Below are 23603 nucleotides of genomic sequence, written 5' to 3'. Positions count from 1 at the left end.
AAGTTATAGGCGTTACGAAGCACTACATGCGTTGCTTGGTTGTAAGCTACAGGCGCTACGAAGCATTACACGCGTTACTTTTTCGTGAGTTATAGGTGTTACGAAGCGTTACATGAGTCACTATTTAGTAAGTTATAGGCATTACGAAGTGATACACGTGTTACTATTTTGTGAGTTATATGCGTTACGAAGCGTGACATGCGTTATTTTTCTGTAAATCGTAGGCGTTACGAATCGTTACATGCGTATTTTTTTAGTAATTTATAGACGTTACGGAGTGTTGCGAAGCATTACTTTTTTGTAAGTTATAGGTATTACGAACCGTTACTTTTTGTAAGTTATAGACTTTACGAAAAGTTATATGCGTTATTTTTTTGTGAGTTATGACGTTACGAAGCGTTTCATGCGTTATTTTTCTTCAAGTTATAGATATTACGGAGTGTTATGAAACGTTTCTTTTTGTAAGTTGTAGACGTTACGATGCTTATTTTTGTGAGTTATGACGTTACGAAGCATTACATACATACAGACGTTACTTATCGCTACCATGATTAAAATGAACGGTTTAGGTTTCAATTACTTGAGCATCATCTTCGTTCACCTGGTATGGCTTCCTCTTACTACTTTCTTCACTCAAACGTTAATTTATCTCTGAGAAATTTGTGTGTATAAATTTAGAATGTTTTCCGTTGTCCAAGAATTCGCTATGCTACTGTATGCAGTGAATTGTCGTCATTTACAGTTGGAATGTAAATGATCTCAGAATATATGGTCTTGTGGATTGTTGTGCTATATAAATATTTAGAAGGTCTTAGACATGTGATACAGAAATCACATGCCAGTAAACGTAAAGAAATGTAATACAATAACCTTCTCTCGGGCACAGTCGAAAATTTTATTCGAATACTCCATAATGACAGTTCCAGTGGACAAGTTTAAAGTGACTGTTGAAAACACCGGTAAAAGGCACACCGATAATTAGGTACATAAGTAATATTCAGTAACATTATTTTTTTATTTGAGGGCCCCTCTCGAAACGAAATCCTGGGTACGGGACTGGAACTGATAGATCTGCACTGTCTAGTATTAAAAAGTATTTGGACGTAGTTTAGTTGAAAAAATAACTGATTCTGTATATTCAATTAAAAAAGCGAAGAATGTAGCTAGGGAGATTCAAAGAAAACATCGTGCTGGAATTTAGGTCGACAAAGTGCAATGCTTTTACCTACGTACCGAATGTCAGTGAGCCAACTAGTAAATACATTTCACTTCAATGCAAAAAAGTGATTTAAAAATAGCATTCATTTTACGTCTGTTTCGCGGTTTATGTTGAGCCGTGGGGTGGAGTTTACATTTCAATTAAATTGCTATTGCACTGATGTGTCGATGACTTCACTTCAAGGTAATGGGTACATGGAAATATGATTTATTGAAAACCAACATAATATTGATTTTTAAATATTATTACATTGAACAGATAATTATGTTTAATAAAGATTTCCGTCTTCACTATGTCCCTAAGTCAGTCAGTAATCGCGTTACAATAAATTTTTCAATATTTTTACCAGTGTTAGTGATTGCCGAAACTTTGACAGAAGCTGCTATATTGCTATCTATATTGCATACAACATTTTCAATCCGGTAGAAGATGCTACAAGAACTCGAGTCTCTCAATGCATGAATCGTGAGAGAATTTTCGCTACATTTCTTCGCTCCACTTCATACTCTGAGCATTTCATGCCCTTAAAAAAATTTACAGTCTAATAATGATCGTTGCTGTGTGGAATTTCCCAAGAGAGAATTGCAAGTTGACAATTATCGCAGGAAATCGAATCGATTATTCAACTTGATGATTCTCATACTAGGTTGCAATATTTCAAAACCCTAGTGTGGAGCATTCACAGACATTTTCATTACACAACTTATACAAAGGTTATATGCACATAGTTAAAATAAGCGGCAATAGTAAAATGATTCTATCGCAATTATCAACTGCCCGTATAGAATCGGATCGCGAAACGAGAATAAGCGACCGTTTGTTGCTTCAGAGTGCAGTGTGCTAACCTTTGATTCTCAGAAATGTCATCGAGAGAAATTCGCTCTCGCACTGGTGTCGATTCTATGTTAAACGAGCCATGCCGGGTTTTTGTTGTTGCGATGATATCCGTCTCTCTTTGATGGCACTGATTCAATCGTGTAAATGGTTGCCAGTGAGCGTTTTTTGATACTATCAAAGCCATCCTTGATTTTTACTGTGCACGACAGTGATTGTAGTTGCTTAAAGAAGTTTTACTTATTCTTTGTTGAAAAACTGGCAATTTATGAAGGTACACGAATGAAGTAAATTTATTTTCCAATTTAATAACTTGGTTCTATGACCTAAACAAACCGTCATTCACTGCAGACAGATCCGCTGGAATGATTTGGATCGCTAAATCCAATAAACAACCCACATCAAATTATGAAACTCCATATCTTACAGACCATTAGGTATCGTTGGAGGATTTTTTCTCATATTGCATGTTTCATAAATTATTCCCTTGCGAAATCGTGTTTCCCACCGTATAAAGAAGACAATAAAGATAAATACTTATCTAAACTTTTAAATCATGACTGATTTTCTGTTTCGCACCCTCGCCTCGATCTCGCGGCATCAGGAAGCCCTGGTAACATCCACATGTCTTGCCGGAGCGGAATTTATACTTTCACACACCGCTGCGAGTTTTTGATTTAAGGATTTCCCCCCGCCAAAACGTCGCGCGGGTAGCATCATAATTTGAATGGAATTTCTTCCTTCGTGCAATAAAAGAAAGAAAGCGGACACCGCCCGTTTACCGTGCATAAATAGCTGGTAACATGTAGATACATGCTATGTTTCAGTGGCCCACTGGGAGTAGTGGGGATACGAGCAGCCTACTAGGGCTGAGGTTTTTTATTCCAAAAAAAAAAAACGGCTATTCCGAACGATATTTCACTTCGGATTGTGAATTATATGGCAGGTTGGCCGGTATGAGCTGTGGTTCGACACAACTGCATTATCCGAAATCAGCACAATTACTAGAAAGAATTGAACGGCTGGGGAAGAAATGTTTTCAATTTTAAAATAACAATATTTCGGCTTTTCATATCAAAAAGTAATTCGACGAAGAGAGTTCAGAATGCAACCCTGCTTATGAGTGAGTATGAAGGTGTATTTATTTAAATTTTCAACCCCCGCAACTAATGTCGCATGTAAAACTGGATATTGCTATTTTCATTTAATGTGCCCCATCTTTTCCATCATGCAATCTTCATACAGTTATCATTCGCAATTATTAGAATGGGATCAAATAATGTCCAGTGACTTTTGCGTTTACGAAGGAATCGCCTTGTATGGACATATCATATTTACTTATTTGTGAAGCATGTGCTTTTAGTGAAATTAAGATGGTTTTCTTTTATAAGATAACTTGTTTGACCATCTTCCACTATTTCTGGCAGTCTCCCTGAAAGATTCCTTGTACGACGCTTCATTCGTTTGTTTGCTTTTCACAAAAGTTGATAGCAAAATATTAGCCAGTAATTAAAACAGCACACGGCATTCCCGTGTCAAGTCAGCCAATCTTTTGATGCGACATACTCTATTTGTTTAGGATAAAGGAAAGATGCTTATTCTTCTGCTTCGTCCCCTCTCCCTGGACGGAGTTGATTGAATTGGACCAAACGGCATAACGAATGGGTAATTCCATTTGGGTAATGCTTTTCGTTTCTATTTCTCGGCGGCTAAACTTCCAGAGTACATGTTTGCGTTGGGGCTGGGCACGTTGTTTCCACTCGCCTTGGCTTCGAGAGGGCAGCAGAAAATCACTTTTATCAATCAAAAATTTACTTCGACAAGCTTTTGCTGCGTGAAGAAATTCGGCGATTTTCCGACTTGTTGTAAGTAATGCATGTCGGAAGAGTACCAACCAAATCGGATTGTTTTCCAGGGGTTTCGCTCGGGATCGTGCTCAGCTCATATCCCATTTGAGCGAGAAAAAAAAATCACTTGTGTTCGGAAAGGGTTGCTTATCATCCAATAAATTTTGATAACCTTGTTGTTGGAATTTATGCAATCGAGTGGCTATGTTTGGGATCGGTAGCATATTTCACGATTGACAAAAACTGCTGATTAGCAAACTTGGCTTCGTTATTGTCATCTTGTACGGTGGCAGCAGTAGCAAAAGCGAGTTCATTTTACATTGAAATGAATAACATGCGGAACACATAAATTTCTTTCGCAAGCAATCCTTACTCGCTAGCTTCTTTGCTCAAAATTCTAATCTCACCTTCAGCATTCTTTATAAGTAGCGCACCATATAAATCACTCCAACAGCCCATCCTGGAGATTAAGAAAATTGTCTCTGTCGAAAAATTTCGCCCAGATAACGCACCTCCGGTAACCGCCGAGACTGTACCGGCTTTCACTTTCGACGGTAACGAACGGCCCCATCCTTCAGTTTTTTTTGGGAAGCGGATTCAACTTCCAATGAGCGATGATACTCTGAAGGCGAAGTGTGAAAGCACTGACTCACGGTAAAACATCTTATGGGTTGTGAGGAAACTTTTTTTCTCTTTCTCTTGATTCAATCATTATAATTCGCAAAAATGTATGTCCTTCGTACTCATTCATGCACACACATACACATATCATATCCTGCCACTGAATGTACCAGGGGAAACCACGGAAAATCACGCTCGGGAATCGACAATGATTCAATGCTCTGCTACTCGCGTTAAGTCACACAATCTTATGAGACAATAAATCATGCACATAATCGTTTCGAAGATAATAATAATTTAATTCTATTTTCTTTATACTTAAACATCCCACTTGGCCCACCAGTGCCAAAGCTGACTTAGCAAAGGGATAGGGGGGGAACTGGTTATTTGCAAGTCCTTTTGGGTAAAGTTTAAGATTTATTGTTCCGTAATTTTTACACCTCCTACCAGCTGGGCTTGGCGACAAGTGCGACGTCTTCGGAATCCACATCCGTCGTATTGTGGGATATTAAGCTTCAATCTTTCACAGAATCTAAGTTGCGTAACACAGAAGGGGGAAGGCGAGACAAGTGTATCCTTTAGCTCTACCTCGTAGAACAACAACATTCATTATGTTTAGGTGAAGGTTCGGCAATATTTCCCAGCAGCCTTTGCCTATCTGTAAGAGTAAGAGCTTCAATTAAACCACATAAATTCTTTGGAGCTGCCATTGGAAATCTATAACCTTAATTTTTTTTACTTATTAATGTAATGATGTTATTAATTAAATATAAGATTGAGGGATGAATAAGAACTTCCTCTACTGATTCATGTTGGAAAAATCCAGATTCTGTGTACAAAGCCGATCCAAACTAAATGCATTCATGTTCCTGTCTACTGATGTTGAAAATTCAAAGTGTATTTTGCATTTTGGGTGTCTTGATATAGTTAAAGTTATAAATATTATTTTAGCGCCTTAACGAAATTGCAGTGGCTTCAACAGTACTAATATGTAATACGTTTATATTTTCCGTTTCGTTTTCAGTGCATTAGCACATCATGTAGGATTACTTCTGCATCCACAGAATCCACATAATCCGTTAAGCCAATCGATTGTTGTTTTAACTAAACTATCATTTTTGCCTTTCTCATATAGAAAGACTATGCAATCACTGTGAAAATCGACTTTTAACCGAGGCCCGGAGGGCCGAATGTCATATACCATTCGACTCAGCTCGACGAACTGAGCAAGTCTGTGTGTGTGTGTGTGTGGCCGTCCGTGTGGGTGTATGTGTGTGTGTATGTAACAAAAATATGCACTCACTTTTCTCAGAGATGGCTGCACCGATTTTCACAAACAAAGATTCAAATGAAAGGTCTCAGAGTCACATAGCCTGCTATTGAATTTAATTTCGATCCGACTTCCGGTTCCGGAGATATAGGATGATACGTGCCAAAAAAATGAAAAAAATATGCACTCTCTTTTTTCAAAGATGGTTGAACCGATTTTAACAAACTAAGATTCAAACAAATGGTATTATGGTCCCATAGTTTGCTATTGAATTTCATTTGAATGTGACTTTCGGTTTCGGAGTTATAAGGTAATAGAGAAATTTGAGAAAAAGTTTACACTTAATTATCTCTGGAAAAACTGAACCGATTATCGCGAACCAAGATTCAAATGAAAGGTTTTACAATATCCCGAAAATTTGTAGAACATTTTATCTGGATCCGACTTCCGGTTCCGGAACTAAAGCGTTATAAGTGAAAAATTACCAATTTTATTAGTATTTTTCCACGAACGATGATTAAAAACAGGTACAAATCCCATAAAACTGTCTGATCCATTCTTCTAGTTTGCAGAGCTTGTTAGTTTGTGGGCATGAAAACTTAATTTGGCACTACTGGCCCCCTCTTTTCCTGTTCCGATAGCACCGAAAGTGGAGAAGAAAAACTCCTAAGACTAAATTCACTTCGATTTCTCTGCGATGCTTGAATCGATTTTCAAAAATCTTGATTGGAATTAAAGTTCATACTGTCTTTAAAGCTACTGTAAAATTTCATCCGGATCCGCCTTCCGGTTCCGCAGTTACAGCACAGGGCGATGAGTGTCAAAGTTTTCAAATAGCCAAATAGAGTGACAATATGTACAACACCTAAAGAAGAAGAAAACACAAAACGAACAAGGCGTGCTTTGTTCTATTTCGTACACGTTGTGTAGTGATGTCATTAATAATAATAATAATAATAATAATAATAATAATAATAATAATAATAAAAATAATAATAATAATAATAATAATAATAATAATAATAATAATCATAATAATAATAATAATCATAATAATAATAATAATAATAATAATAATAATAATAATAATAATAATAATCAGTGCTGGTGATTGCTGAAAATTTGACAGAAGCTGCTCGATTTTTATCTATATTGTATACAACATTTTCAATCCGGTAGAAGATGCTACAAGAATTCGAGTCTCGCAATGCATGAACCTCGAGAGAATTTTTCTACATTTCTTCGCTGCACTTCATACTCTGAGTATTTCATGGCCCTTAAAAAAAATTTCAGTCTGATAATGATCGCCGCTGTGTGGAATTTACCAAGAGAGAATCGCAAGTTGACAATTATCGCAGAAAATCGAATCGATGATTCGATTTGCTGATTCTCATACTAGGTTGCAATATTTAAAAACCCTTGTGTGGAGCATCCGCATACATTTTCATAGACACACATTATACAAAGGTTATATGCACATAGTTAGAATAAGCGGCAATAGTAAAATGATTCTATCGCAATTATCCACTGCCCATACAGAATCGGATCGCGAAACGAGAATAAGCGACCGTTTGTTGCTTCAGAGAGAATCCCCACAGCAGCGTGCTAGCCGTTGATTCTCAGACGGTTCACCGAGAGAAATTCGCTCTCGCACTGGTGTCTATTCTATGTTAAATGTACCTTGCCGGTTTTTTTGTTGTTGCGATGATTTCAGTTTCTCTTTGATGGCACTGATTCAATCGTGGAAGAGTTGCGAGAGAGCGTTCTTTGATACGATAAAAGCCATCCTTGATAATAATAATAATAATAATAATAATAATAATAATAATAATAATAATAATAATCTTACTACATGCTTTATGCTGCTGATTCATGCTGTTTAGCTTGACTTACATATGCAGAAGTAACAAAAACGCAGGTTCGTTTCGTTTGTTAGATTTAGTTTAATTGGTTTAATCGAAATAGAGCATGAGATAGTAAGCATAGGTTTAACTACGTTCAAAACTGTTCCATATTGTAGGTCATATTTGTTGGTAGCAAACGAACCAACTTCGGCTATTCCGTTTATCTGAATCCGGTTTCGGAAGAATTGGAAATGGTGATTGAAAACTGCAAAAAGGATCTCACTCACTTTTATTGGAGATGGCCAAATCGATTTTTACAAACTTATTCTTTAATTTGTTGTGGATACTACTTTCGGTTTCGGAACTACAGGTTAAACAGGATTTGTAGAGTTTGTGAGATTAGGTCCGAACAAATTTTCCTATTTCTATACAATAAACAGTTGTTCTATGATGTAATGAGTAATATAAGAAAGGCATCATTACACCACTATTTGATTAAAATATATTTTTATTGACCGTGCTGGAAGTTTGCTTCCGCCGTTTTCCGATAGGTGGCTGTACCCGCTGAGGCTGGTCAAAATACATAGATGATAATGCCTTTAAAGTGAGTGTGTACAGTGCCTAACACGACAATGCTCGGCCTCGCGTCGCAAAAGTGGTCAAAAAGTACCTGGAAACGCTGAAATTTGAGGTCTTGCCCACCCTTCAATCTTTCGAAGAGTTAGAAAAATGGATTGCGTTAAAAGAGGACTCCGAGCCGGTATCCGAAAATTGCCGGAAAGATGGGAGAAAGTTGTTGCTAGCGACGGACAATACTTTGAATAATACATCTGTAAGCACTTTTTCGCAATAAAGCTTTTAATTTTGGAACAAACGGCGGAAGCAAAGCTGTACACCTGATACAATCCTGTATGCATGAAAACAAAAAATGTCTCAGTTGTTTTAACCAATTATTCAGTTATTTGAACTTAAGACGCCTATTGCAATAACTATTTTTTACTGCTAGTCTTTTCGGGAGGGCAGCTAATCGTTCACTGCTTGAACAACGAAACAGTAGCTGCTTGTAGTTTTATCACTAAACTCACAGATGGTATAGAAATGCAACAAAAAGATTCAAATTCCCAGGCGGGATTTCACCAGCGAAATGTTCACAGGGCATTAAGAAATTTCTCCTCCACTTGCAGAATGGTTTGCTGGAAAAGCTTTTCTGATTCCGGTAGTCATTCCATTTACGAAAACTATTAATTAGAGTGAGATCTGTTGTCTCTGTTCGATTGATTGATTCTAAGGATAAGTTGAGAATAGAGGCGTATTCGCTTCGAGTTTTCGCATTGCTATTACAGCAGTAATGCACAATTTTCGTACTATCTTTTGAGCGGTATTGCTTCTTAGAGCCGAGGCAAAAATAACGATTTCATCACAATTTGTTGATTGAAAGTCGAATATTCGTCAAAATAACATGGCGACTTTACTAATGAAATGACTATTGCTACAATAGGGGAGCGGGTCATTTCGCCAAAAGTCGTTTTGCCGAATGCCACTTCGCCGGAATAGGTCATTTAGCCAAATAGGTCATTTAGCCGAATAGGACATTTCGCGGCCGACCCGCCGTCGGAAGCGGCGACCTCTTGCATACAATCATGTAACCGCCTCCTTTACCCGGTCTACTCAAAGCTAGTTTTCTTTGCTTTAGTTAGGTCCGAACGAGCGGTAGCGAGGTCGAACAGCACACGAATCGAATCGATGTGGCGAAGCCGCATTAGATATTTTTTTACTTAGTAAACGGAAAATACCATACACATTTGCTTGGTAGATACACCTATGCAATTGCGTTGATGGTGATGACCCATTCGGCGAAATGTCATTCGGCGAAATTACCTTTTCTGCGAAATAACTTTCGGCGAAATGATCCTGATCCGTACAATAGCCCTATTAGGTTTTTTACCTTCACTGCTATCCTCAATCTAATAAACACATTTTGACATAATATAATTACTGTTTGCAAGCTACTCACCTTGCACCATCGCTACTACCGTGCAAGAAATGAAGCAAACTAACACTTAGAGCCAATGACAGTGGATAGATAGTGTATACATACACAGTTGATGAAACAAAATTACTAACGCTCATGACGACAAAAAACAAGTACAGTATAGTGTACTGAACAATAAGATGATATCTCGGTGGATTTTTCATTAGGGCGTATAAGCAAGAGACAGTTTCTTTATAAATACTCTCTCTTTCGATTATTGTGATGTGATTAAAAACATTTTCTTTGATATCACTATTCTGTTTGAAAGTCGAAAGTTTCGGGTATCATTTCATGCAAAGAGTTGAGTGATAAACTTGGAAACTGCTTGGTAATTAATAGAAGAGAAAGTAAACAAAGAGAAACTGTCACTTGCTTATACGCCCTAATGAAAAATCTTGGAAAAATCAACCGAGATATAGAAATGAAAAACAAAATTCGCTAAAGTTCTCCGTTACGTACAATTTTGCATGCATGAATGACCATTGTGTACAAGCTCGAACACAAGAGCCCATAAGCAATTGCTAGGCTACTTGAAACGTAGCTGTAGGCGAGTTGTTACTTGGTGATCACTAGTCCAAACAACCGTTAAATTTCTTACACACATTGAAATCACTACATGGATGTCTGGTTTTTGTGTGTCAAATGAGTTCCTGGTAAATATTTCAGATAGTTGGAGAAACCAGTCTGAAATGTCAACCACAGAATGTACTAAAATCCTGATTTCTCTTTAAATCTTTATTTTGAATACTTTGAAATTCATCTCAATGTATTACAAAAAAACTGTTTTCAATCCACCTGGTGGTGTAATGATGCCTTTCTTATATAACTTATGCTTTCATAAATATTCCTAAGAGAAACTCATATTTGAATCTTGAGTAGGAACCAAAAATGTATGTACACTAGCATAATCTTTTGAATTTCAAAATTCAGTCAAGCTTACAGGAATTTTTCCTTTTTTTGTATTTTCGCTTTAGATGACGGTATAAATTTTACACACACCTCACCCTGTTGTTCCGGAACCGGAAGTCGTATCGGAATTAAAGTCAATAGCAGTCTATGAGATAAAAAAACCATTCATCTGAGTCCAAATTTGTGAAAATCTACTCAGATGTCTCTGGGAAAATGAAGATCTGTTCCCCTATTTTCAGGGCTTCCGAAACCGGGAGCTGGGAATACACGTATCTGAAATCGGTTTGTTTGACCAGCAACTAACACAACACTTTTGGCGAAATTTAGAGTAGGCTTTTTCCTATTTTTGCATAGTCGCTCTAAATGACGGGTTGCAATCTCTTAACCATGTATTTCCGGAACCGGATCTGTTCTATTGAAGAACTATACGGCTAGTGGAACATATTTTGTTCGATTTTTAGAGTCATGTATAAAAACACACTCTTGACAATGAAATTTTTATACTTATCAGTCTGTAACTCTTGAACCGGAAGTCGTATCCAGATGAAATTTGATAAATTTGTTTCTAAAATGGCTTTCTTTGAGAAAACTGAGTGATCTTTTTGATGTGGAACACATCTTTATTTTCTATATAGGGGTGCAAATCAGAAATTCAAAGAAAAATATACGTAAAAATAAGCTTTTAAACACTTACAGCTCAGTATATTTTGTATCAATTATTAATATTATTTCATTATTGGATTGGAAATATTTCTAAGATTGAAATTTTTATTAGTAGCGAGTAGTGTCGTATTTTGTCTGCTAAACATCTCCGGCATATCGGATTTCCCTGCCATAGACGACGGTTTTGAAGCAGTAAGCGATATATCAATGTGAAAGCATCGCTCTGATTGGTCAATCGATGCAAAAGCGAAACTGTTGGAAGCACGCGAATTTATAAATAGAAGCGAAATTATAGTTAACGTTTCAGTCCTACGCGTAGCATGCTAGAGGTAGGTTGTTGCTAGACAGCAAGACAAAAAGTGCCATAAAACGATTTGAAGCTTTAATTGGTATGCTCTGATCTTGTGTCATGCAAGTTCGGATGAAATTTCATGTTATGTCGTTTTCGCCTGAGAAATTTTTCAACTACACCAGGGTAAATTTTGTTTCCGAATCGATTGGATGTTAAATTATATCAATCCGTCAACAAATGACTGAGTTATTAACGTTCAAAATTATGACGAAAAAAGGTTACGCGGCATTTTTAGAAATTTTTAATTGACCCCCGGCCCCGTATAGTGAAGAGTAAGGCATTTTTAATGCCAAAAAGTTGAAAGCTCATTATAAACGATTATGGATTCGTTCGAAAACTCCAAAGGGATCATTGATCAAGTTCCAAAGTATTGTTGATACTTTCCTGAAGTGGTACTGAACAAGCGGAGTAGGTGAAATAGCTCACTATTGTCAAATATTCGAATCAATCTGGAAACGATTGAAGACACATAGATTTGTTTCAAAATTTAGCTCAATTTTTTTCATTCTGATGCCAAGAGAAAAGAAAGGAGTTTCGGATCAGTTTCCACTTGCCAATAAAAATTCAGTTTTGAAATATTTTAATAATTGCGTAATTTTTAATTTGAATAATAATTTTACAATATGTTTAGCTTGTATTTCGTCTCTTCTCTTCGACATTCTTTCTAATCCATTACACTAGACTTGGGATGCAATTATCTTATTTACTTACTACCAGTAGAGTGACTGTTTCTTGCTAGCCTGCGTAATTGCTATTTTCTATCGATTAATTTAAAACCTTACGGAACTAGTTTTGATATCAATGTTGTGTTAGTTTTGAAAACATTATCTGGTTCGCTACTTGACTAAAAAAAATGCTAAAGCTGAAACTATTTACATTTTCGTTTTATTTTCATGTTACATTTTCGATGAGCGAAAACGCTTCTAAAACTGAAGCCAACCAAGGCGATAACACAATAACTAATGATCAACTAAAGGTATTTGATACCAACAATAAGTTTCAATATATTTCAAATATCCAACTGAAATGCCTAACGAAGCGTAACTACTGTTGAGGAAAGTACAAAAAGAGGATAAACAGAAATCGAATCACGTAGCAGTAGTGGAACTGGGACATGCATCAAAAAACGCAGTAATAAATAGTATGTTTAATAACCTAGCCGGAATAATGCAGCTCATTACTCGGTGAGTGATAATGAGGCTGCTTACTGTTACCACTGCGGATGCAACAGCGGCATTCAGATTATGGTAAAAAAAATCTCCTACCGGAAAATGTAGTGAATAATTCCGCGGCACAGCTTTTAAATCGGGTGCGGTGATGTGGTAAGCTTATTTTGCTAACCAACCGCCACCGATGACGACCCGCGATCAGGATGCAGGTTTCCGTTCGGAACTGGATGTGATTTTGACAACTGTTGAATACATACCGAAGCCCACGTACGGTGAGTGATTTAAATGGAGTAGCATCCGAATGGAAGAATGGATTTTTGTCTCGTGGAGGAGGCGCATGGTCGGTCGTTTGGTGGACAGGTGGGGATGAAAAATTTTCTCAACTAAATTAATAATTGAATAATGGACATTGAATCGAATGGAGGCCTGAGCCCAGCGATTTTCGATTGATGGCCATTGCGAATTGGTTGCAGGTTATTTTACGCTATTAATTAATAAATGATCATAATTTTCATGTTTCATTGAACGGCTTAGCGATTTGAGCTGTGAAATTGGGTGAGTGTGTGAGAGGCGCGTTTTTTGTTGTCGATTTGGAGGATGATATGTACAGATCGGGTGAGCTGGAAAGCAGCCTGTGAAGCGAGAAACCTGATGTTGGCTAGAACCGTCCATCGCTCCTTGATATGCTTTCGGTGCTTGTAATCCTAGTTCCCGGATCAATTGCCTGTATATACATTTTATCTTGCTAGTCCGTGTAGTAACCCTAAAAGCCATTTTGCCTAATGTAGAGACCATCTACGCCATACCTGATCCGATAAATTTTTTTCACAGTACGAAAATTTCTGCGAAAGTTCTATTTTAGCACTACACTGCGATTTCTATCATAGCAAACCTTAGCATTTCTATCGAAGTGGAGATGTATCATCGTTTTAAAAGAACTGTTCATAATCAACATTAATCTTTCTACTATTTACAGGAAAACCTAAAGAGAAATCTTTTCGTTCTTTGGTATCAATTTGACCTAGCATTTACTTCGGAGTTTCTGCTCCTCGAAAGTAAAATAAAACAAGCCGTATGCACTTAAATATATTGAGCGAACAGTACCACTATTGGGAACAAATTTATTCCACGTGCAGACAAACCCCAATGCGCTTCCATCGCTCACGGAAGGAAGGAACTGTACTGAACGGGATCTGTGTCAAGTCGGTGGCTCAATCTCGGTCGCCTCCGTGATGGAACTGGTGCAGCTGGGAAGCCTCGTGTAGCTGAGCCAGGTGGGAGCTGTCGTGCAGATTTGCGAGGTGAGCCTGTTCACCCAGGCTGGCTAGCTGGGCCGGATCGTACAGGGACATCTTCAGACGTTTGCACTTTGCTCGCCGATTCTTGAACCAAAACTGGACGTTCTTGCTTTCCAGGCGAGGGAATTTTTGGCTGTAAAAGAAAAAAAAAATATAATCAAGGATTAGACCAAATGACTTAAATAAGTAGTGTTAAGTGTAAATAATAGTAAGCGTTGTATAAAATTGAGACACTCTGCAAAGCCAATCTGTGTGTGTGTGTTTGTCTGTGTGTGTATGTGTGTGTATGTGTGTGTGTTTCAATTAAGGCCATTTTTAATTTCTGACAGTTCGCCTTTTTTGTAATGTAAAACCAAAGGATCGTGTATAAAGAAATTGTATCACTGCACCCTAAAATTCAGCAGAGCGCATGACTGGTGTTGAATAAATGGATAAAAATATTTAAAATCATTCTTAAAACTTGTACTAGTTCAAAAGATGTTATTCGACGCTGATATGCGAAATTTTCGGGGTTTTTCTTCTCAAAAATTGAAAACGAAACGTGATAAGAAAGTGAATGTTTTGCCTTGTGCACTCAGCACAAAGCAGTTACCGAAATTACTAAATCCCCTGAATGACTACTATTTGATTAGGTTTTCACTTGATTAACACTCGGGCTGTCATTCAAGACAGAGACTCTTCAGCGCAGAACTAAAAATTGTTTTGCAAATATAGTAAATGATATTACGGCTCAGTGGTTCATGTTGAACTACCAAGTTGCACTAGCTGTTCAATATAAACGCTAACGCACAGATAAGTCAAAAACAAAACGTAACAGAGAAAAGAAAACATTGAATATGCTTTCGGAAATATTTGACGCTTATGGACAACTGATGTGCGAACTCCGTTTTCTTAAAGTTTCCTATTCGACTCTTCAGTGCACAGCAGACAACCTTGAACCGCTAAACAGGTGTATTAAAAAATATATAGTTCAGCAATAACTTTACGCTTAATGCGTATTCAAAATCATAGAAATCATCGAGTGCCTGAAAATAATCAGTATTATTTCATGGTATAAAGTCTAAAGAGGTTTCAAAATTGTCTAAAATCTAAAATTTAGGATCATAGAAATGTACCACACACATAAAAATATTTTGTGAATTTACATTTATTTTCATGCACATATTTGGAGCAGGTAATTGAATGAAAAGTTACATTACAAACTAAGCGATTTGTAAAAATACAGCTTTGTTCAATGAAAAAGTAAATGCATTTCAATGTAATTTTACATCAATCATGGTTTTAAATCAGATCGTTTCAACTGATGTCTGTTTAATAGTACTATTGGTTTACATGTCGTGTAATTTTCATCTTTTCTTTCTGTGCACTTTTGTACATTTCGATGAAATCGAAATACATCCATTGTTTGGAATATGCTACATAAAAAAACTCAGAAATCTTGAAATTGTTTAAATTCATTTTAACATTTCTAGATTCCGATATTATGTGTGACTTTTCAAGATTTGATTTGATCGTAATTATTATGACGTACACACTTAAAAAACCCTGTGATTTTACATCTTATTAGATGCACATAAATGGAGCGTCGCAGCTCACCCAAATTTACGTCGAAGAACATTTAATATTGTGTCTAAGACTCCATGACATGAAATTCATTGAAATAAAAAAACTAATAGCAACCGCCGCGACTTGAACCGAGAATCATTGTATCGTAAGTACGTCTTTTAATCGACTGAGCCACAGAAGCATGCATTTGCTTGGCTGGTAAAAGGTGCATTTAAATTCATACAGTCGCACCTGCTAGCACAACGCAAGTTACAGTCGAAACAAGTAAAATTCAAGCTCATCTAACATTAAGTCATTTCAAATAAAATTTTCCGTCATTTGACAAATTAGGTCTTTATGAATTACATCGTATGAGGGATTAAGTCACCTGTAAAATTCAATTTTTTTTGGAGTGTACATTCTTCATCAATCATTCTCCAAATCTCAGATTTGTTATGCCTCCAACTTCATTAAAAGGTTCAATTTGTCTCTAGTCATCGAGATCGTCTAAACTCCTACCTCAACACCATTAATTTGAATCATCATCATAACCTAGAAAATATTGAAAACTTTGAAATCATAGAATGTGTAATTTAGTATCATCGTAGTTCGTCAGAATCGATCGTATCATCGAAATTATGATAATCAATTTTTCCAATCAATCAAATCATCTAAAGTATCAAAATCATCAATGAAACGTAATCATAGAAACTCATGTTCTTTGAAATCATTCCAAACTACTTTTATGTATCATTCATCTCTGTGGCGTACCTAGGAAAATTTTCGTCGCTGGCAAAATATGATGTGACGCCCCCCTACCCATCAATTCAGCGAGTGAAAAAAAATTTAAAACATTGTATTCTTTTTCATCTTAAAAATTACCTTAACTTGTGTTTTAAATCATGATTCTATGTTTTTACATATATATTGGAAACTACTGACATGCTAATATCTTCCAAAAGATTTACTTTCGCAAACATTTGAACATTATTGATTTTCTTCTAAAATTGACGTTAACTTATACATCTTATATGAAAAGTTAATACGTTAAGTTCTAGTTTGATGATAATCTCAAGTATTTTCAACCTGCGAACGACCGTAGCTAGGTTAAAGATGGGTGTAAATAAACGATTAAAAAAAAATAAATTACTCAAATGTAAATTTTTCGAGGTCATTGGAACCAAAGACATCATATTAACAGCTCTCACATTTCCCGAACAAATCATTAGCAAATCCATTTTTTGCGAGCATGGCGCCCTCAAGCGAGTCCGCACCGAATCTCATACACCGAAGTAAGGGAGAGAAATGTCAAATTCGTGCGCGCCAAAATAGCAGCACTGCGCACCCATACAATTGACATGATATGTTGAATGCGACACCGTGCGATGGCGTTGCTGAACTGAAGATTGATTTCGCTCCAAGCTGACAGGATCTGTTGGAACTCAACTCCAAAGATTTCATATTACAATATTAGCAGGTTAACGCTAGCTTCAACCAGTCAAGTGATTCTCACATTTTATATAGCTTTCAATTGTTTTGAGTTTCACATTATTTGCTTTTGTGTTCAGTGCTAAAAATTAGTAAGAGATAAATGAATGAAAGGGTTTATTTATACTCGGTTTTAACCGTTTGGTCTTTCGCCGAGATAGAGTAAGAGATTTTTATATACTAATTTCACGCCAAATCGTATTCGCAGTTGGTAACACTCTCTCAAATTTGAATGAATTTTTCTTTATCACAAAAAGACACTTTGCATACTCTATTTGTCAAAAATTGATCTAGATTGTCTTTTGGAAAGGGTCAAACTTTTTTCAAATAGCTATTGTCGCTAAGTGAAAAATCCTACGAAAAGGTTTTGTACAAGTGATTTCCACAAAATCAGGCAAAGTTGATTTAAGTTTCATAGAAATCAAAAATGGCATTTTTTGTAAATCAATTTTGAACTGGTAGAGTCGATTTCAGTGTTTGTGTATGTCTCAAAAATTTGACTGATATTGTAAAAATCACTAGCGCAACACTTTTCTGTAGGATCTTTCGTTTTTCCACTATGATTATTTGAAAAAAAAAAAGGTTGAAAAAGTATGACCTTTTCAAAAGAGAACTCAGATCAATTTTGGAAAAACCAAGTACACAGTGGATTTTGTGACAATGTCTACATGTCCAAAAAGTTTCATTCAAATCTGAAAGAGTGCTGCCAACATTTACTCAAGTTGGCGCTATCGTCTATGCCAACTTGGAGAACTTGCCAATGCACATATAATTAAAAATATGTACTCTATGTTTCTCTTCGGCAACATCATCATCATCGCCTACGGAAATCCGATCCAGTTGACGACCAATATGCGAACCACCCGCCGGGCCTTCGTAGCCCGGGGGTGTTTCCCGTGGACCCACACGGACCGAAGGATGCGGCCAACATAGATATTTACCAACGTCATCTGAAAGACTCTCATGCTACTTTCATTTCAACGGACACTGCCAATCGCCAACTAAAAACTGGATTTTTGAGAATCGACCATAACAACCCCAGTACGGCATTACCTAACGATTCTATCCTAGTTTTAAGTTAGTCGTTAATTAAATTTAGTAAATGCTCTTAGCATTTTAGAGCTTGAGCAGTGTGCCTAAAAATTATACTATATTATTGAATAAAAAAAAATAAAAAAATAAATAAGAAGTAATAATTTACGTCCAAGCCATATGAACAGATATTTCACCTTGGCAAAATATACTGAAAGTGTTACAGAAGTAACGTAAATTTTGCATCTGCCAAGCGGTTAAAGATAAACTCGGTGGCAGTGGTAGTTCAATTAGAGCTGCTGAAGTGCTGACGAACCTAAGACGAAACGTCAACAAAATAAATATCGATATTTAAATCATTGTACGATTCTTCGGCACAGTCTTCTTTCGCTATATTTTTCCGTCGCCATGAATTTGTAAAAACTGCATTTGATAGTTATATTCTATTGTCATCCCGAATAGAGCGAATTTTCAATAATTAACAAAAACCGATTCCGATGTTTCGTCAGGCCAAATATTCTACAATATAATTTTATTCGATGGTGTCCAATACATTGGAACCTGAACTTACGCGCAAAATCGGGGGTGCGTAAATTAAATTTCGCGTAAATTAAATAATTGCGTTATTTCAAAATTTTCGCGCAAAGCCGTCCGATTCCAGTATAAATAACATAAAAAAATCTAGCTACGTCCATACGCAAACCCATCTAGGACCATCTGAGTGTATTCTGAGACTACGGAAATCTGTAAGAAATATTTCAAGATCCAATAACTACTAGGAATATTGTCCTTAGGGACAATTGCAGTTCCACTGCAAGAACTACAACGCCAAATGCTTACATGTTTATTTATAGTTATTCCAGGTATGTTCTCAGTAATCCAAGAACTTCAGTAAAAGCAGCTCCAAAGTAAATGCTGCTCGTAGTTATGTAGCTACATACTGCTTACTTGTCTACTCGGATCTGTTTCAGGAATGTTTTCAGTCATTCAAGGGCTTCAGGGAATCACAAGTGTGGGACGTTAAGATTTATTTTATTAATGCTGTTTTCTTATGCTAGTAGATCTTAAGGCCTGAGCTCCAGATAGTTTTCGAGTGATCAAGAGCATCGAAAATAAGCCTTTAAATTGTAAGTGGTGTCACAAGTATAGACCGTGAACTTCAAGTTCGTTCATGCAATTTGTTATACTGGTAGATGTTAAGGGCTGAGGCCAGTGTGTTTTAGGGCGTTTTAGAGGGCTATTTTCACGCTTCAAATCTGATTTTCTCAGAAACGGTGACGAATATCAAAATACCCAACTGACAATCTCTTAGGAAATTAATTTAGAATATTCTGTGAAAATTTCAGAATGATTCATTGACATTAGCGGAATCGCATAGCTGAAAACGCCATGAAAATTGAATATCTTACCTTCAAAAGCATGGATCAAAAATCTATCATGACAATGTCTAGATAATTTAATTTAGATTAAATTAGTGCATAAAAACATATATGTTGTCGCGATAAAAATTAAATTAATGTTATATTTGTGAAGGTAAGTCGATTTCTATGACGCGTCATTTTTTTCTGCTCCAGTTACCTGGTAACGTAACGCAAATTGAGAGAGAAATAAAATCGGCTCAGAAAGGCTGAAAAGCAAGCGGTAGCTCTATTGTATTTTATGTGATATAGTCAAACTTGTAACCGAAAATATCAAAACTATCTTGGCCACCCGGCCACATCGAGAGTCATTTTGCACATTCGCGAGAGAGCATGGAGGGAAATGTAATACGCAGAGCGAGCCACGTGGTTATACACGACCTACTGGCCTCAGCCCTTGAGACCAGAATTCCAGATAGTTTTTTGATCACCCATAACATTCACAATAAGTCAATGATTTGCATGTGGTATACAAGAATGGATCGTATACACGGATCTTGTTAGATTACTTGGTTACATTGGAAGATCTTAAGACATTTGCTGCAGGTAGTTTTGGGATGAACAAGCACTTCCTCATAATTCATTACAATGATCCCATTAATTGAATGTGATACCAAAGATAAATAATAAAGACATGTACGTGCTTATAAATATTTTTGGAAAATGTGGTTCGTTCCCGGTACCTTCTGAAATGACAGCACTCACCACTTGGTGGAGCGCGAGATTAATTGCATTGTTATCATTTCAACCAAAGTGTGCCATAAAATCTCAATATATACAAATGAGCTACCGAATCGAAAGGATGCTCACGGTTTGACATTTGCATTATGAATGTATGATAGGAACTCAGCAGTGCAACCAATTTATCACCATTGGTGCCAGTTTCTCGGAGGACCGTAGATGTGCGCCAAAAAAAGATCGTGACTGTCATGTCTGGAAATTCGTTTGTGGTGATACCACGAGTATAAACCATAAAAAACCTCTAATATCATCGGTTACGTTGGTAGACCTTAAGACCTGTATTCCAACGAGATTTTGGATGGACAAGAACTTCCACAGATATTATCACAGTATGTCAATTTGCTGCATATAGTACAACGAGTACATACCGCACTTAGAACTAATGCAATTCACGGAAGCATGTAAAATGGGTTGTTTGTATACTTATAAATAAAAATGTCCTTCATTATGCAAAAACTTTGATTTTAGCGTATATTAGAATACCATAAAATCAAAATAAAACAGTGAAAAAACAATCTACACTCACCGGTACGGCATCCGATTCAGGTCCTCCGTGTACTTCAGGATCAGATTGTGCGACGGATGGGTGTTCATAGAAAACCACTGCTCCAGCTTGGGCACCTCGGTCACCGGATCGATGAAGGTTCGGTTTCGCTTCCGCCGTTCGTCACTGTTGAATGACAGGTTCAGCCCACCCTGACCCAGAGCGGCGTGGTTGGTCGGGCTGAGTTCGTTTTTCAGGTGCATTCCGGCGGCGGCATTGGCCTGCATTGCCGGGATGTAGTGGCTCATGTACATGATCGAGTGGGAAAACATCGGATTGTTGATGGGAAAGGGAAGGTTCCGCTTGGAGTCCGGCGACGGTGAACGGTAGTCATCGATCGTGCTGCCCTCTGGTTCATCCATATCCAGATCTTCCGAAGCGGGAGAGCGAGATCGTTGTGGAGAGCTGGATCGTTCGTTGGAGTAGTTGGATTTGGGGGCTTCATTCTGACTGGCCGAATCATTGGCGGATTCGTTGGCATTATTATTATTATTGTTGTTGTTGTTGTTGTTGTTGTTGCTGATGTTAAGCATGTGATTCGGTGGCGTCGGAGATGGCGGTGGACTGGCAGAGGAGAGATTGTTCTCCTGCTTGATGGGGGTATCATCCGACGGACTCAGCGGTCGATTGCGTTCATGGATGGTCAGCGACAGAGGTAGCTGTGGGGACATCGGTCGATCCAGTTCGTCATCCATTTCGTCTTGGGATAGATTGTCAATGTCTTCAGATGGTGCACTGGGAGAGCTTTTCATGTAATCCGGCTGCGATAGCATCATACTCGGAGTCCCGTAGCCGTTGGTCATCCCTTGACGCATCTCGGCTCGCTTCTGGGCGGCTCGGGCATTTTTGAACCAATACACAACGTTGTTCACGTCCAGCGGTTTACGACCCCGCCGTGATTCCAGTGAATTCAGCTGAACGACGTAGGACTGGATTTGCTGCCGGGACGGATGGGGATTCTCCTGGAACCATCGTTGCAGCTTGGGTAGTTCCATTTCCGGATCAAAACTGGTTCGCATGCGAGTTTTCTGATTCGGATACTGCGAGTGAACGGTCTGCAGTGCCGGATGTACCACCAGGTTGTGATGTGGATTCGCCCGGTTCTCCAGTAGGGCATCTCGATTCTCATGCATATTGAAATTGGCAAAGTCCAGCTCACTCGGGGGCGCATTGCTGAACGGCAGAATTTTATGGGCAATCGGGTTCGGCTGAGGCGCTAACTGATTGCTCCACCACTGATCGAACTTTCTCCGCACTTCTTCGGTGATTTCCGGTGTAAAAGGAAACGTGTTCTGCAGCGGACTGCGGCATATCTGGGATAGTGTGATCTGCGAAGAATAAACAAATCGGAACAGTCGAATTAGTGGTGAATTTTTTTTTGCGTTAGTAGAAAAAAAAACAAGCAACCGATTGATTTTATCGCTCAGGTGCAACCGGAGATAAGTTGATTGTTAGAATAAGAGTAAGATTATTGTGGCAGTGGGATGATGACTGTAGCTGCGCTGTTGAACTATAATCCAATAACAAATTAAACTGAGCGTCAGTAGATTATTTGCCACATGCCAGGTTTGACACCGATTCTGCACTTTTGCGATGCATCAAACGACGTGGTGCCACGAGCAGATTGTGTAGACAACTGAGCAAGTAGCTATCAGATAATCACCTTATTCTAGCACAATCGAGTAACGTAGCGTAGAAAATAAATTAATCCTTATCTTGAATTAAATAGATCAGCAACAATAGTCCGGTACTGTTTTCCAGTATTTATCTTATCGTTCTGAAGAAGGCTTCGCATTCACGAACGATTGAGTGGCTGGCAAAAGTCAATATGAATAATTGATCAAATATTGAATTAGACACGGAACAGTATCTATTCGAGGTGATATTGCCAATCTTGACCCTGGTTGGATCACCTATCAATACATCACAACTGTACAGATAAATTAAAAGCAAAATTATGGAAATTGTGAAATGCTTAGAAACTATGAAATCGTCGGTAAAACAGAAATGATGAAACCGTTTCGAGTGGCAGCTGCCTGGTAGCGAGTGGTGTTATAAAAAAAAACTCGAGAGTTGATTTCCGCCCTTGATTTTATTTTTACGAGAAAAAAAAGATTAGCAAATCAAATGTTCCCCATGGCCATTAAATACCGACGTTTGGTTGGTGGGGATGTAGCCAATGTTATCAGTCAGTAACCACATGGCGGTTCTAATCCTGCAGCTTGTCTACTTCCGATTGTAATTAGCCAACTCGAAACCGATCATTATCCCTTTCTCTCAATCTTAGACAGCACACTAATTATACAATTCTCTGCGCTCAACTCCCGCCCCACCAAACAGTAAATCTTGTACCGTTTTCGAACTTTACTGATTCTCTCACCCGTCTCCCGTGGGGGGAAAACTCTCGTTTCGGTTGATGAAGCTTTCGCCTTAGGATTTACAACGCTTCTCCCGAGAACTACTGTGGGCTTCAACCCCGCCGCCAGCGCAACTAATAAGGCGGATTTCACCTGTTTCAGCGATGATGCGACTACTCCGGTGGTGGAAACCCTCACCGTCTTGCAAAGCTCTGCTGTTGATGAATAGAGATTTACTCGAAACCTTGAACCGCTGAACTGCTACTCGGCGGAGCAAAAGAGATACAGCCGACGAACGAATCCAAATACTTCACATATTATAAATATTGAGCTGCTCTTGCCGGTTGATCCGATTTGAATGCCTCTACACGCATACGATGGGGGTAGTGTTGGGTAGTGCCGAGACAGGAAACAGTGCTT

The 23603-nt window shown here is 37.9% G+C and overlaps 1 protein-coding gene across 1 annotated transcript in view; it reads right to left on the bottom strand.

The window, feature by feature from the left end:
- Nucleotides 1-12159: 12159 nt before the first annotated feature.
- The window catches only part of LOC131434666 (nuclear transcription factor Y subunit gamma), a 193748-nt gene continuing 182304 nt past the window's right edge, over nucleotides 12160-23603 (bottom strand). Inside the window, exons 5-6 of the mRNA XM_058601636.1 lie at nucleotides 20809-22154; nucleotides 12160-14191 (exon numbers count right to left, since the gene is read on the bottom strand). Coding sequence (XP_058457619.1) covers nucleotides 13972-14191; nucleotides 20809-22154 — 1566 coding nt within the window. The 3' untranslated portion in view covers nucleotides 12160-13971. The remainder of the gene's footprint in view (nucleotides 14192-20808; nucleotides 22155-23603) is intronic.

The sequence above is a fragment of the Malaya genurostris genome, chromosome 3 (assembly GCF_030247185.1).
Source record: "Malaya genurostris strain Urasoe2022 chromosome 3, Malgen_1.1, whole genome shotgun sequence".
NCBI lineage: Eukaryota > Metazoa > Arthropoda > Insecta > Diptera > Culicidae > Malaya > Malaya genurostris.
This window is presented reverse-complemented; position numbering and strand designations above follow the sequence as displayed.